Source organism: Neopsephotus bourkii, unplaced genomic scaffold (genome assembly GCF_033783945.1).
Source record: "Neopsephotus bourkii isolate Nb327-2 ecotype Australia unplaced genomic scaffold, CSIRO-AGI_Nbou_v1 NB_1615, whole genome shotgun sequence".
NCBI lineage: Eukaryota > Metazoa > Chordata > Aves > Psittaciformes > Psittacidae > Neopsephotus > Neopsephotus bourkii.
Genome location: NW_026902090.1, coordinates 2,296,830 through 2,311,501, shown reverse-complemented (window position 1 = coordinate 2,311,501; position 14,672 = coordinate 2,296,830). Strand labels below are relative to the sequence as shown.

At 48.0% G+C, this 14,672-nt stretch overlaps 1 protein-coding gene across 4 annotated transcripts in view; it reads left to right on the top strand.

Moving 5' to 3' along the window:
* The window catches only part of NT5C2 (5'-nucleotidase, cytosolic II), a 68,745-nt gene extending 54,862 nt beyond the window's left edge, over positions 1-13,883 (top strand). For all 4 annotated transcript variants that reach the window (XM_061372586.1, XM_061372587.1, XM_061372588.1 and 1 more), the window contains 15 exons: positions 5-122; positions 1,471-1,566; positions 2,833-2,924; positions 3,113-3,170; positions 4,450-4,543; positions 5,530-5,583; positions 6,756-6,839; positions 7,760-7,801; positions 8,894-9,001; positions 9,350-9,416; positions 10,069-10,239; positions 10,906-10,957; positions 11,206-11,266; positions 11,797-11,973; positions 12,200-13,883. In XM_061372586.1, coding sequence (XP_061228570.1) covers positions 5-122; positions 1,471-1,566; positions 2,833-2,924; positions 3,113-3,170; positions 4,450-4,543; positions 5,530-5,583; positions 6,756-6,839; positions 7,760-7,801; positions 8,894-9,001; positions 9,350-9,416; positions 10,069-10,239; positions 10,906-10,957; positions 11,206-11,266; positions 11,797-11,973; positions 12,200-12,457 — 1,532 coding nt within the window. In that variant the 3' untranslated portion in view covers positions 12,458-13,883. The remainder of the gene's footprint in view (positions 1-4; positions 123-1,470; positions 1,567-2,832; positions 2,925-3,112; positions 3,171-4,449; positions 4,544-5,529; positions 5,584-6,755; positions 6,840-7,759; positions 7,802-8,893; positions 9,002-9,349; positions 9,417-10,068; positions 10,240-10,905; positions 10,958-11,205; positions 11,267-11,796; positions 11,974-12,199) is intronic.
* The last annotated feature ends 789 nt before the right edge of the window (positions 13,884-14,672 follow it).

Sequence of the window (14,672 nt, the reverse complement as noted above, 5' to 3'; positions counted from 1 at the left end):
ACAGTGTATAAATCCCCTGAATACGAATCTCTTGGATTTGACCTGACCGTAGAAAGATTAGTTTCCATTGGATACCCTCATGAGCTGCTCAATTTTGTGTATGATCCTGCATTCCCTACCAGGTAAATGACTAACAGATACTGACCCAGCCTACTCAAGGCCTGAATATTTGTTCTGTAAAGTTCATAGGCAACACGTGAGGCCAGGTTTTCAGAGTTGTGCCTGTGAAGCCTGTGGTTGACCACAGATCATGGGGAAGGGAGCAAACTGCTCTGGTTTGTGGAAGGCTTTTGAACACATGAATCCATGCCAGCAAAGGAGTGTGCAAGAAAAGAGGCCTCCTGAAAACATGGTCCAGAAATAACTTTTCAAAGGAAAGACAGCAGAGACACAATTGGACTGGAAGTTAAATCAAAATCAAGGGGTGAAGAAACCATTACTGTCCATCATGAGGCTGATAGAATGCCTCAGAACATTTTTCTTCAATGAATTTAATTAATAGTGTCCTGGTGCATGAGACATCCTGAAAACTAAGCTGACAATAAACAATAATAAAAGTGTAATCAATCCAGTTCACTGTCTAGATCAGTCAAACACCTAAAGCAAAGTGAATGGTGCCAAGTTACTAAATTCTTATATTTTGTCTTTTGGGAGCAGAGGTAAAAAGGACATTGCTTGTTTTAAGCAAGGCTTTTGATCTTACTCTGTGCCTTTAACTTGTTTCCACTTGTGCCTTTGCTGGATTTTTCTATTTTGGACTCCTTTGGAGGTTCTTTAGAAGAGATGGACCATAGGGTCTGTTTGCTTGCTGTTCCAGTTTTCAGTCTGGCAGCCTCCTTCCTTCCATCCTCTTGGCATGTTTTTCACCAAGACTCTTGCTGGGTGCACCCATGCCCCTGACAAGACAGTAGCCCTTCATAAACCTGTGATGAAGACACCATTAAATCCACTGCCTTCACCCAGGGTGGGAATAGAAGAGATGTCTCTGTGGGAAGACTTCATTCTCCAGATGCAAACTGCTAGATAAGTGAGACAGTGTTTTGCTGGAGTTGGAACCAGGAATGTCCAAAGCATTTTGTGCGATAGTTACATGTCCGTGTGTGAAAAAGAGGAGAGAAGTTCCTTTATCACACCTTGCTCTCCCTTGCAGCCCAGCAGGACTGTCAGGGAACCATAAACACAGGTGTCAGATTCGTGACCCTGTGGAAGAGGCCGCTGTCCTCCCTGGTATGTGCATAGCTAAGCCTCTGCCGGGTTAAATGGCTCTGTTTTCAAGTCTGTGGAGAGCAGATCAGCTGCACCTTTCACCTGACAGCGCAGGGCTCTTGTTGCTCACCTGCAGCCAGGTAAAAGGCACAGTAGGGACCACAACTGCATAGTAACAATAACTCTGGTTTATTCAGAGTGCTGTTGAAATGGCCAACGCTTAATGTGTTCGCTTCTTCATACCTTAAATCACTTTCTTAACAGAGGCCTGGTGTTTGATACCCACTATGGAAACCTGTTGAAAGTTGATGCCTATGGGAACCTCCTAGTGTGTGCACATGGCTTTAATTTCCTCAGAGGGTGAGTGCTGACTCTTGGCTGTTCTTTTGACTTAATATATGCTCTTTTGTGTCACTGATCCTCTGGGTGCCCATTGTAAAAGGAGTCATGGGGACTCTGCTAAAAGCAGATGTTGTATTGGTGTTCCTACAGCTCCAGGATTGACTGGGGATGCATTGAGACACAGCAACAGCCCAAGGTGTTTGTACAGGAAATGTCCGTACCAGCACAGGCACATCTCTGGTGTGCTGGGAATAGAAGGAAGTGTGCTGTGGGGAGGGATTGATGGCATAATCCAGGGCTGTTCACCTGTCATCAGCTGATCGGTTAAGACAGAGCCATTGTATGTGGGCTGCTGGGAACAGAAGTGACCTGTGCCCCATGAGACTGCCATCTCCACAGCCATTGCTAAGAAAGTTCAAGGGCCTGAGCTTGCCTGGGGAAGCAACAAGGTTACTCTACCCCTCTGTGTTTCTGACCTTTGAGGGTGTCAGAAGTGAGGCATTGTCTGCCATTTCCTGCAGCTTTCCCTGACTGCTTGTGTTTCTCTTGCCCTAGTAAAGGTGCTTTAGGGAGCAGTGGGGACCTCAGTGCTACATGCCTGATGGGTCCCACCAAATCCATTCGTATCGCTGTTGTGAGAGGGGATAGGATGGAAGGCAAGCACAGGCCAGCCCCAAGGTGACAAACCTTGTCACTGAAGGCCCATAAGTCATTGCATCATGAAGCTAAACTTTAGAAAAAGTTTTTGTCTTTGCACTCAGATTTCTGTTTGAGTCACAGTGATCTTCAGAAGCTCCAGAAATGAAGGAAACCAGAATAATTAAATGACTTTAGTCATTGCCACCCTGCTGATTAATTGCAGAGGGCCCCAGGCAAGTCTCCTGCAGCACAGCCCTGCACTCCCCTGCTGAAAGCTGCTCCAGGGAGTGTAAAGCAACACATGGAAAGTGGGGGAAAGTTTAGGATAAGCAAACAATGAAAGTGCAGATGATTGAAGGCATCCTCATAGCCAGCAGCATGGGGCTTAAGGTCGAGCTGTGGACTCTCGACCACTCAGTTTCCCTGTGTGGGCTCTGCTTAGTTTACTGACTCAGCAACGAGGGCTTTGTGCCTTGCTCTGCCTGAGCCAGCACAATGGGTGCACTGCTAATGCATGTGGGAAAGCTGGGTGACAATTAAAGCACAACAGCCTCTAGTTAAGGGACCTCACTATTTTGCAGGTTAGCACATTGTATCCTCATTATTTCTTGTGGTTTCATTCTTCTCCACCTTATCTATTCTCAGGCCTGAGACACGGGATCAATATCCAAATAAATTTATCCAGAGGGATGACACAGATAGGTTTTACATTCTGAACACGTTATTCAACCTACCAGGTGAGTCTAATGTGAGCCAATGCAGTTTGGTTTTGTGCCTTTGAAACCAATAAAGCTTTGCTCATGACATACTCTACGTATCTGTTTATTTCTTTTACATGAACTTTGTTTTTTTGGGCACAGGGCCTAAAGTTAGCTGGCTGTATGATGTTATCCTTGCCATAAAATCGTGCTTTGTTTCTTTGCAGAGACCTACCTGTTGGCTTGCCTAGTGGATTTCTTTACTAACTGTGACCGGTACACTAGGTATGTATTCCCTCTGGTTCAAGGTGCTGATGGTACAGTAAGATTATTATTATAAAGAGCAATTCAGCACAGATGGAGCTGTTCTTAATTTCGGTGGAGGCCCCTCAAGTGGTTTCAGTGGGGAAAAGTTCAGTCGTCTTTTGGCATGAAGAGAATTTAGCGGTGACAAGATGATCTGTGTGTACAGCAGAGACTGGTTATGAGGGTTTCTTTCACAGCATATATCAGTATCACCATGCTGACTAACACTGGTATTTGGGCCAGCTTATAAGACCACACACATATTACAGGGTGATTACAGGCACCAGACAGCTCATTTTGAACCTGTGACCACTGGAGCCATGTTTGAGCTGGTAACTGAAAGGCTAAATTTCCTCAGTCTGTTACCACAAGTCCCTCATGTAATAACTGAGGACTTTAAGGTGAAATGCTCAGGCACATTGTGCTGTAAAAGGCTGTTTGTGCAACATGAGTATTTACCTTGTTTTCAAATAGGTGTAAGCGTAAAAACAAGCTGTGGTTTGAACTGGCAAATGTGAATGTTGGTGTGCTGCTGACTCATGTGATGGGTCATCTTTGTATATTATGTGAGTGGAAGGCAAAGGGATTTTAATGGGATTTTACCTGGGAGCAGAGGAACTGCTTATGCTGACAGTCCATCAGGTGAAGTATCCTTCCTCATCACAGACATGATGATTGCTGTCATAATACATACAGCTCTGTTTAATCCTCCTTGATTTCTTCTGATGCAGACTCTCATGGATGTCTCAAAGATACCTCCATGTATCTTGTAGATGAAGTTTCTTATGTTAACCCTATACAACACAGAAGTAGTTCCTTCCTCTTAGAAGTGATTATTAAATTCAGTTGATCTTCCTGGCACCTCCTTATTTAATGTTGGAAATAAGGACTGCTTACTTTCTCAGTACCATTCATCTTTTGTAAAATGCTGCAAACTGTACAGCCCCAGTCTTTCCTTCTCGTAATGCCGTGGTGGAGAAAGAAGAGTCACGAAAAGCTGTAGTACTGCTATGGAGGCACAGGCCCCTAGTTAGAAACTTACGTGCTATCCATTTCAAGCAAATGTTCTTGTGTAACATGCAGATGCTGTTAAACTCTTGTAGCCTCTTTTCAAGACTGAGCTGCAGTAAATTAGTAAACAAGAATCCATTATGGTAAGGTGAAAACACAGGCTCCAAGCAACATTTGAACTGTCTTTCTCCTTGATGTGTTTCTTACCTGTTGTGATTGACCACTGCAATCTGTTTTCTCCTCACAGCTGTGAAACAGGATTTAAAGATGGAGACCTCTTCATGTCCTTCAGGAGTATGTTCCAGGATGTCAGAGATGCTGTTGACTGGGTTCATTACAAGGTGATTGTGAGAACTCATTGAGATGTCTGTAGTTGTAACTGAGTTAGAGGGACTGGTTTATAAATCATGAGTTAAGATTTGTTATTCTACTTTTGGGCAAGAGCCCTGCTTTGCCGCCTAGTGAGCAAATAGTAAATTGCAGTTGTATAAAAGTCAAGATCTTGACTGCCCTCCTTGTACTGGAACATTTCTGTCTTGGCTTCCTATTTCTTTTTATTGCGTCCAGGTTCCATTTCTGCACTGTAATTAATGGGGTTTAGAACTAAAAGTCCACAACTTGTACTTTGTCTTAATGATTACAATGGCATTTTACTGTAAGTGGTTTACATTGGTACTGTCTTATATTATCTGGAAAGTACCTGCATTAAACAGAAATACATCAACTCTTCCCTATTTAGAAAGGAGGGGCAGTTCACCCTTTCACACTTATGTGCAAATTCAGAATCTAATTTTGTGAGTATTAGCATCTGGTTGAAGACCTGATTTTCTTGTTCTTCCTCATTCAAGAGGTCTGTTGGGGTGGGATGGAGAACCATCACAGGAGAACTCTGCTCACAGTTGTACTTGTGGTGGTCCTTTTATCCATGCAGAAGTCAGGAATCTATTTTTCTTTCCTTATGCAGTGTTATGTGATACATGTTGGAGTTGGCCTTTCAGTAAAGCATTATGGTCAGTGTTGGAGACAGGTCGTTGACTGTCTTGTTTGGTATGGCAAATCTATTTTTTGTTTGTTTCTATTGTATTCCCTTCTGAAAGGGTTAAAATGCTGTTGAAGTGGATTATTTACCATGGTGAGGGAATCGAAGGATCACAGAGTTTGTGATGGTCCCTGCTACTCAAAGCCTCTCATCTCTAGAGTCACTGGTTCAGATTCGCCCTGGTTTGTACTTTCACAGCATTTTAAAGTGTGAAAGTTGGCATTACTTTGATGTCTCTTACATCATAAGTTTCCATTACCTCACTGGGTTCTGTTGTTTCTATTTCAGGGATCACTTAAGGAAAAGACCCTTGAGAATCTGGAAAAGTATGTGGTGAAAGATGTAAGTGTGAAGTTACTTTACTTGTGCTATATGACATTCTGTAGTGAGTAAGCAGGCAAGATATAAACATGCTGATTTGCTTTACTACATCACAAACAGATAACACTGTGATTTCTATTGTAATAACCAAAGACAAAGTGGAAAGTTCGGACGCAGCCTTTATTCTGAGCCAGTGATCCACATGATTTCGTATTCACGTGCATGTTCTTTACGTAAAATGTAAAAGCCAGAGGAAATGTTCACATGGGACACAGGTGAATACACTGGCAGGGCTCACGGTGGTTCTTTTGGTGGTGAAAGCAACTGTGTTCCTGGCCCATGTTTTCTCTGCCCAAGCAGACCTCTTTTCAAAAAGGAATGGTAAGGGTCTTTTTAGACAGAGGTATTCCTTAGCCATCCAACAAAAATGATACATGTCTTTAACCATAAGAGACTGAGGAAGAGCTCCTGAAAGAGTCACCAGTATCCAGTCTCTTGGTAGCCCCAAAAATGCATGTACAGCATATCTAATTGAGCAAGCTCCAGAGGTTCCCTTACTTTTGCCCTCTCAAGGCCCCTCTGGACCACTCAGAGTATAATTATTCTCTTGTTTAGATGAGCTACATGGTGGAGTATCACTTTAAAGCAGTTCAACTTGTTTCTAGTTACATGCCTGCAGAATTCTTAGGAAAGCGTTCTGTGAGGTAATCAGCTACTCTGGCAATGAACCGAGATTTATGATTCAATAAAAATAGCCCCAGGAATAAATTCTCCCTAATTTGAGGTTGGAATTATAATGCACTCCAACTTGTGGCTCGTGTGCGCTCAGATTTCACCTGCCTCTGGGCCCATTTCGGGAACAGACTTGGAGCTGGAGGAGCTGCTCCAGCATGCCTGGCATGGAGCAGATCGATGGGAGCAGCACAGGGTGCCTGGCACTGTGGTTGGCAAAGGCACCACAACCCTGCTGAGCCTTTTCGTCTTGCCTTCCTCCCCTGGGCTGTGCTCTGGAGGGGTGTTATCTGGATGGACCAGCAGCTTTCCTGGCTCTGGCCAGTACAAAACATGTGAGTTTGCTTGCTTGATTGTTTGATTAGCTTTGTTTTGTCTGGTGGGATCATAGTTCAGAGTGTTTTGCCCATGGTGAATCTCTGAAACTTTTGTATGTGACTTGTATGTCCCTTGGCTTTCAGGGGAAGCTGCCACTGCTGCTCAGCCGCATGAATGAAGTTGGGAAGGTGTTTCTTGTCACAAACAGTGACTATAAATACACAGATGTAAGTGCTGCTTGAATTATTGTGTTGGTATATAATGCAGAAGTCAGCTAGTCACTTGTATGGGTTTTGGTAGGACATCTTCTGGTGGAGAATCAGTGTTTTCTAAGTTAGGTGCAAAATGTTTTAGTGGTGAATGCATATTAGGTCTTGAGTCATCTTTCTGTAGTCCTGGTTCTGCTACTGACCTAGTATGGGCCTGGCTTAAGTCCCTCTGTGCCTCACTCAGTTCCTCAGCAATTAAAAGGCTGAAAGGAAAGTGATGCTAATTTTAGATTTCAGCATCCTTTAAAATGCACCATTTCCTTTTCAAGTGAGATAGTATGGGGTCACTAGATGAGGTGACCTCAGGTCACCAAAGCCATGGGCCTAGAATCATAGAATCAACCAGATTGGAAAAGACCTTTAAGATCATCAAGTCCAACCTTTACCCCAGCACTGCTAAGTCCACCACTAAACCATGTCACTGAGGGCCTTGTCTACATGGTTTGTGAACACTTCCAGGGACGGTGATCCCACCACTGCCCTGGGCAGCCTGTTCCAGTGCCTGACCACCCTTTTGGTGAAGAAACTTCCCTAATCTCCTATCTAAACCTCCCCTGGTGCAACTTGAGGCCTGGAGAGGTCTAAGAGCCAGAGAGGGCTGTCTGCTGTGCTGTAGCAATAAGTGTGTTTACTCCAACTCCAGGTACATATCAGGATGTTGCAGCACTGCTGATGCAAAGATTTGTATGATGTTTTAAACCGTGGCAAAAATACCTGAAGCAGTGTACAGATTTCTGAGGCAAATGTGTTCTTTGAATGTAAAAATTACTGGGTTGATTCCTGTCTCTTGAAAGTCCATCCATTCATTTTCGCTTTTATAAACTACATAAATCTAAGTTTTAAAACACATCTTTGAATACTTTCTTTCTGTCTTCCAGAAAATTATGACTTACTTGTTTGACTTTCCACATGGACCAAAGGTACGTGATTTCTGGACTGCAGTTCCAATAGAAGCTGATGTGCCTAATTATCTGTGTAGCTGGAAAGCATTTTAATCCTGCTTCATCAGCCGTGTGGGATTAGTTGCTTTAATCTGGTAAAATAGACTTGCTGGTTTGCGTCCTATTTGAATGGGATCAAAGCAAATACAATATAACAAAGAGAAAAGAGGCATCATCTGGTCTCAAACGATAATCTGTGTTAATGATAACATTATTTTAGCGATAACACAGTTTAACTGTGGCATTTTGCAGCCAGGTTTCGCAGAAATCTTGCACAATGCAGCACAAACATTTAAGTGCCTTGACTATGGTGACTACAGAAATTGTAGTCATGCCTTTTCTAGTTTTCTGAGTTTGAAACTCAGCCCTGCAACTTTCGGAGAGCAGTTTATGAGCTGAATTTATACTGCTGCTTCAGTCTGTCAGTGTGAGGCTCTCTCACATGCAAAAGATGTGCTTTCACGCTGTGCTCTAAAGGTAGAAGGTGGCCAAGGGAGAACTGCTCAGAACATGAGAAACCACCACAGCTGATAGATAAAAAACTCCTTGCTGCAGTCTTGATCTCCGAAAGATGGGAAATGTGGAGCAGAAAGGGCTTATGAATGCAGTGTCCTTTGGGGAGGGCTGTGATTCAAAGCCATGCCCTGTAAAATAAGAGTCCAGGCATTTTCCCACCCTTGGCAAATGTACCAGCATGGCCTTGTAAGGCTGAAGCGTGAAGCTGCCTGTGCTTGGATCTGTGCAGGATTTCACCTTGGGAAACAGTGGCAGCAGTGTCATTTACAGCATCTCTTTACACAACAGCTGTGCTGGAACGTGGCTGTTCAGTGCAGTTCTCCAGTCTCACATCATGTCCTCAGTCCTTACTGCTAGGCTTGGTTGAGATGGGCTTGCTGTGAAAGGGGAGTGCTTTAGGAGATGGTACTGGCAACCCAGCACTGTAGTACAGGAGGCACGAGGTAGGGGATTTTGATGGACCAGCAATGTCACCAGGTTATAGACAATGGGATTCCACTTAAACTCCCTGTGGTTGATCGTTGTGCCTGTGGGGTTTGTGTTTTGCCTTTGCAGCCTGGGAGTGCCCATCGGCCGTGGCAGTCCTACTTCGACCTGATCCTGGTGGATGCACGAAAACCCCTCTTCTTTGGGGAGGGCACTGTGCTGAGGCAGGTGGACACGGTGAGTGGCAGATGGAGGGTACCTCTACAGTTGGAAAGGCTCATGCACGTCCTGTGTGGCATCTCTTAGTGAGAACAGGCAGCACAGTGTTTAGGCAGGACCTGCCCTTGAGATGGTGGGCTGGCTTCTCCCCTTAGTGTTTCCTGAGCAACCCCATCACGTGGGGCACAGCAGAGCTCAAGGATTTCCAGCCTTCCTTAAGGTACTACAGACGGCAATAGGAAAAGAATGTAGAAAGCTATCTTTAGGCTGCCTGGGAGTGAGAGAGACAAAGAGTAGAGTATCAATAGGGCAGAAAAGATCCAGACCATCAGCTGTGCTGTACTAACAAAATGTCTCCTTCCTTAGGTGACTGGGAAGCTGAAGATTGGTACCTACACTGGCCCGCTGCAGCATGGCATTGTGTACTCAGGAGGTGAGGCAAGAACCCTTCTTGTTCTGTGGAGTGGCTCTGACGTGCTCTTGTGGCCTTCAGCCACTCTGGCTGGGAGAGCACTTGTGCCAGGCACTGGGCAAGGTTGTTTTTCTCAATGCACATCATAATGTGCCCTCTGCACACTGTGCCAGAAGCTCACAGTGGCGGGGAAGAATGGACACATTCCTCCCCATATGCCCTGTTCTTTCTTGCCAGGGAGGGTCTGGGAAACACCAGTGCAGAGCTTGTGGTGGAGGGGGAGCTGCAGCTGGCCCAGTGCAATGTTTCCAGCTGTACTTATGATGCTGCCACCAGTGTGACCAAGCTTTGAGGGTCCCCTGAGCCAGGGGAGGGCAGCGGGTGGATATACAGGGCTGCCTGTGATGAACCCTCCATTATTGGAGTGGGAGGCAGTATGGTCCCTCTGCGGCTGCCCTTCATGGGGGGCAGCGTGGGCAAAGCTGCTCCTGGGAGAACGTTGTGGTGGGTGGGCAATGCCCTGTCCTGCCACAGCCAAGCAAGGCTGCTGTGTTTAGCAGTGGAGGTTTATGGGAGGAGAACACACATGCTCTGTTCCTAAACATGGCCCTCCAAAATGAGGCACATGTTTCCTTTTGGCTCCCTGTTCTGAGCCATGCCATTCTTCTCTCAGGCTCTTCAGACACAGTCTGTGACCTGCTGGGGGCCAAAGGGAAGGATATCTTGTACATTGGAGACCATATCTTTGGAGACATCCTCAAATCCAAGAAGCGCCAGGGCTGGAGGACCTTCCTGGTGATCCCCGAGCTGGCACAGGAGCTGCACGTCTGGACAGACAAAAGTGGTAGGTGGAAAACCCAGGCCAGGCTTTCCTCTTGCTTGCCTGGTGCTGCACCCCTGAGATCACCAGGGCATAAGGGTGCAAGAGGAAAGATCACCCTGGCTTGCAGCTTCTCCTTTTGGCCCTTTTTCTCTGGGTCTGGGTGTTGGTGGCAGGAGCTGGGGCAGCTCCCCATGGGCTGGCCCTGGGGTCCCGGGTCCTTCCCAGGCCACTTGAATGTGATCAGCCAAGTGCTGACTTGGCCAGGGAGAAGCTGGAGCTGGTTGGGGTTGAGTTGTTCCTCATCCATAACCCTGGAGCCGTGGCTCCCCTGCTGCTTAAGTGCTGTTTCCCATCCTCCAGCACTACTGCTTTTGTCCCAGGTCTGCCATTTGGTGTGTAAATAGGTCTGGGGATTATGACAGTTGCATATTTATTGGCAGTTGCTGGTCGGAAGGTTTTGGTGAGAGCTGCAAAGGTTCAGCCTCAAAAGGAGCACCCAGAAACCAAGCCCAAAGCTGTGCCAGTGGCACAGAGTGTGATTGAACCCTGTCCCTGCACAGTGACCGTGAGATGCTGTGTTCCTTGATGCAGTGCCCCTCTGCTGCCCTGCAAGGCGTTTGCTTTCAGCCCTTTTCATCTCAACAGTTTTAACTTACCTTTTCCCCCTTTCTTTTCTGAATTTTCCAGCCCTTTTTGAAGAGCTGCAGAGTCTGGACATCTTCTTGGCCGAGTTGTACAAGTGAGTGTTTAACAGTGACAACCTTCCTGCTGCCTCTCCCAGCCTAGTGACAGCTATCAAGCAGCTCTGATGAAACCTTGGGGTTGGGTTAGCAGCACTGCTGCCGGAGCTTTGACTCAGGCCTGGGCTCTGCCCATGAGACCAACCTTCCCCTCCAGACCAGCCTCCCTCCCCTGAGCCCCCATTCCACAGCATCTGGTTCTGAAAGGCTTTTCACACCATGTATTTACCTTCTCGCCTGTAACTAGGCATCTGGACAGTAGCAGCAATGAACGCCCCGACATCAGCTCCATCCAGAGACGCATTAAGGTACCAATCATCAAAATCCCTTTTCATCCTTTTGGATCCCAAAGGGCTTGACAGCCCAGTCCCACTACTCAGATGCTTTGCTCTGCCTTTGGGTGGGCACAGCAGGCTTGGCAAAGCCGTTTTGTCTTTGTGGACGCAAATGGAGGAGCTTCTCAGCTCACTGGTGGCACTCCTGAAAGGCAGCCTGGTCTGGAATAGGGTCTCCTCCCTCCTGCACGCAGCAGCACTGACCGGCGGTGCTCACTGCCACATAACGGGGTGTTTGTTTGGAGGGGCTGTAGCCTCTGGTTCAGCCAGCCGTGGGGTGCAGCCTGGGGCAGGTGCTGTCCCTAAGCCTGCTGTTGCCTTCCCTTCTGTTAGCTGGGACTCGGCTGTGCTCTGATCCCCCAGGATACGAGCACAGAAAGCTTTGCTGCAGATCCTTGCAGATCTCATGTAGCCCCCAGCCCTTGGTGTGCTTCACTTTGGTGTTATCGTGGCTCCACGCTGCTGCCTGCCAGCCCAGGATCTGACCTGCCCTTTGCTTGTAGAAAGTGACCCATGACATGGACATGTGCTACGGGATGATGGGGAGCCTCTTCCGCAGCGGCTCGCGGCAGACCCTGTTTGCCAGCCAGGTGATGCGCTACGCTGATCTCTATGCAGCCTCCTTCATCAACCTCCTCTACTACCCCTTCAGCTACCTCTTCAGAGCCGCCCATGTCCTGGTGAGTTGCAGATCCTGGGGAGCTGGGCAGGGCTCCCAGAGGTGCCTGTGCTTGAGTTCATTAACACTTCACAAGCTCCAAGCACCGGGAATGGCACCTTGGAGGGTGTTCGAGGCACCGCAGGCCGAAGGGTCACCTTCTGGGGCTTGCTGTCCATCTGCCTCAGGGGGATCTCCTGGGACTGGGACGCCCTTTGCCATCCCCTCTCTGTCTCTTGTATGTGTAGATGCCACACGAGTCCACGGTGGAGCACACGCACGTCGACATCAACGAGAAGGAGTCGCCGATGGCCACACGCAACCGCACCTCCGTGGATTTTAAAGATTCCGACTACAAGCGGCACCAACTGACGCGCTCCATCAGCGAGATCAAACCGCCCAACCTCTTCCCCCAGGCGCCTCAGGAGATCACACATTGCCACGACGAGGATGACGATGAGGAAGAGGAAGAGGAGGAGGAAGAGGAGGAAGAGGAAGAAGAATAAGAAGGAAAAAGCAAAGCATCTCTGAAGACAGACCATGACTCTAGCAGTGATCAGGAGCGGAATCCTTTGTTGGGGCCCTTGGGGTGATGGGTTGGGGGGGGTGTGATTCTTGCAAAGGCACATTTTGGAAGTGTCCAGATACTTTTAACAAATTAACACTAATTAGGAGGAGACCCTTGTTTTCAGTTCTGCAGACGGTTTAGAAAGCTGTTGGGTTCTGCCTGGGTGGTGCATTCAGATGGGACTGCCTGCCTGGGCTGTCATGCTGCTCCCATTACATTAGGGATGCTGCATGTTTCTCCCTTTCCTGTGGTGTGTTTCATCTGATCCTCATTTGAACGGTGTCCTGTGAACGGTTTTTGCCATTTGTTACATTCTCTGTGGAGAAGGAAGGGATGTGCTGGGCCCTGCAGGAGACAAAATGATCCAAATCCTCCTGCCGTTTGGGTTGCTGCCCTTAACCCTCTGCTTCTGGGTTACAAACTGCCCCTCCCCGTGTTAGCCAGGGTGTTGCTGTGGTTTCCAGCACTCGGTTTACCTTCTGCTTGGTGTGAGTTTCTGTGTGTCAGTGGTTTGATTCCTCCGTCTGTCACAGATGGCGGTGGGATTCCAGCTCTTGCCTATCTGCAGCTGTACACGTTTCGGCTTGTAGATGCTTGTTATCCTCTGCCAGTATTCCAGACTCTTTCATCATCGGCATGTGATGCATGTTTTCCAACACATTTCTCCAACAGCTGAGCCGCACGCTGTGTTCTCAACCCCTGTAGTTTCAGCAGTAATTATTAACCCAGGAGCTTGAAGCCACTGCTGTAGCATTACATTAGTCTGTTTTCCTATTGCTTAGTACTGACCTTTCTGTCTGCTAAGCTTTAACAAAGTGAAGCATCCCAAAGGCAAACCCAGCCACCACCTGGAGCGAAAGGGCCTGTTATTCCAGGGTGTCTGCCCTAAACTAGGGAACAGCACATGCCACAGGGCCAGCCCCACATGGGAACTGGGAAGCTCCAGCCCTGCTGGGAAATGCCCTTGTCTTTGGCCTGGAGCAAACAGAGCCTCATTGCAGGCTGCAGTGGCCAAGGAGAGTGATGGCCGCAGGGTTTGGCATGGTCCTTGTGCTGGAATTCACCCTGGGGGAGGCACAGGGCTGCACCCAGCCAGACAACAGCACCCTGTGCTTTTCCTCCGTGTCATGGTGCAGCCTCCCTTACTCCCCCCGTGCCGTTCGCTGTGAAGGGATTACAATGAGGGCCCTCTTGTAGTTAATTTGACTGTTGTTTCAGTTCCATAAACTCATTGAATTTTGGTTTTCCATTTTGAAGTACCTTAGGAGACAATAAAACCAGAAAAACCACACCACCACCATGGAGCAGGAAACGCTGCTGCTGGAGGGGCACTTGTTCAAGTCAATAAATGATGTTTTTAGAAATGCCTGGCGCTTTGTGGCGTGTTGCTGAGGTGATGAGGGTGGTGCTGGAGGTGGCAGGGACAGCAGCGACCGGTCTGTGGGGATCCCAGCGGGATGGGTGGCTGAGGAAGAGGGAAGGATCCACAGGAGCTGATTGTGTGAAGCACTGCTGAGCAGTGGCTGTGGGCCTGGCTTTAAGGGCTTGTCTGATCCCCAGGTGGGTGGGAAGCAATGGGGGGGTCAGGAGGCTTCTGTTATCCCCGTCACCTTCACCTGGAAGGCACCAGGAGACGGAGAAACACTGTGGCCTGGATTTAGAGTGAGGAGGGGCTTTTCCATGTTGGGAAGGGCAACCCCCCCCCACCCTGCCACTGCCTTCAGCATTGCCCCTTTCCAGGGCTGGTTCCCTCATGGCCCACACTCATCAGGGGCTGCAGTGTGGTTGAACAGGGCAGAATCTCCTGGGAAGGCCAGTGCAGCCGCAGCAATGGCACTGACCGACCCACTCTGTCCACCCACCAGGACAGGGACAGCCCTGGGGCCAGCACACTGCTGCACTCACCCTTTGCTGTGACCAAACCCCTCATCTGAACCAAACCAGACCAGCTGAGACCCCACCATCAGAGCTACCACAGCAGGATGGTCAGGACCTGCGGCCTAACAGAAAAGCAACCCTAAATGGCTGCAGGTGGTGGCAATCAACAGTGACACATCAGGGTTTGCTGAGAGCCCCATACCTGACACTGGGCCTTGACCCCTTGATTTTGGGGTCTGGAAAACATCTAGTGTGTACCCACAGTGATGCTGTCT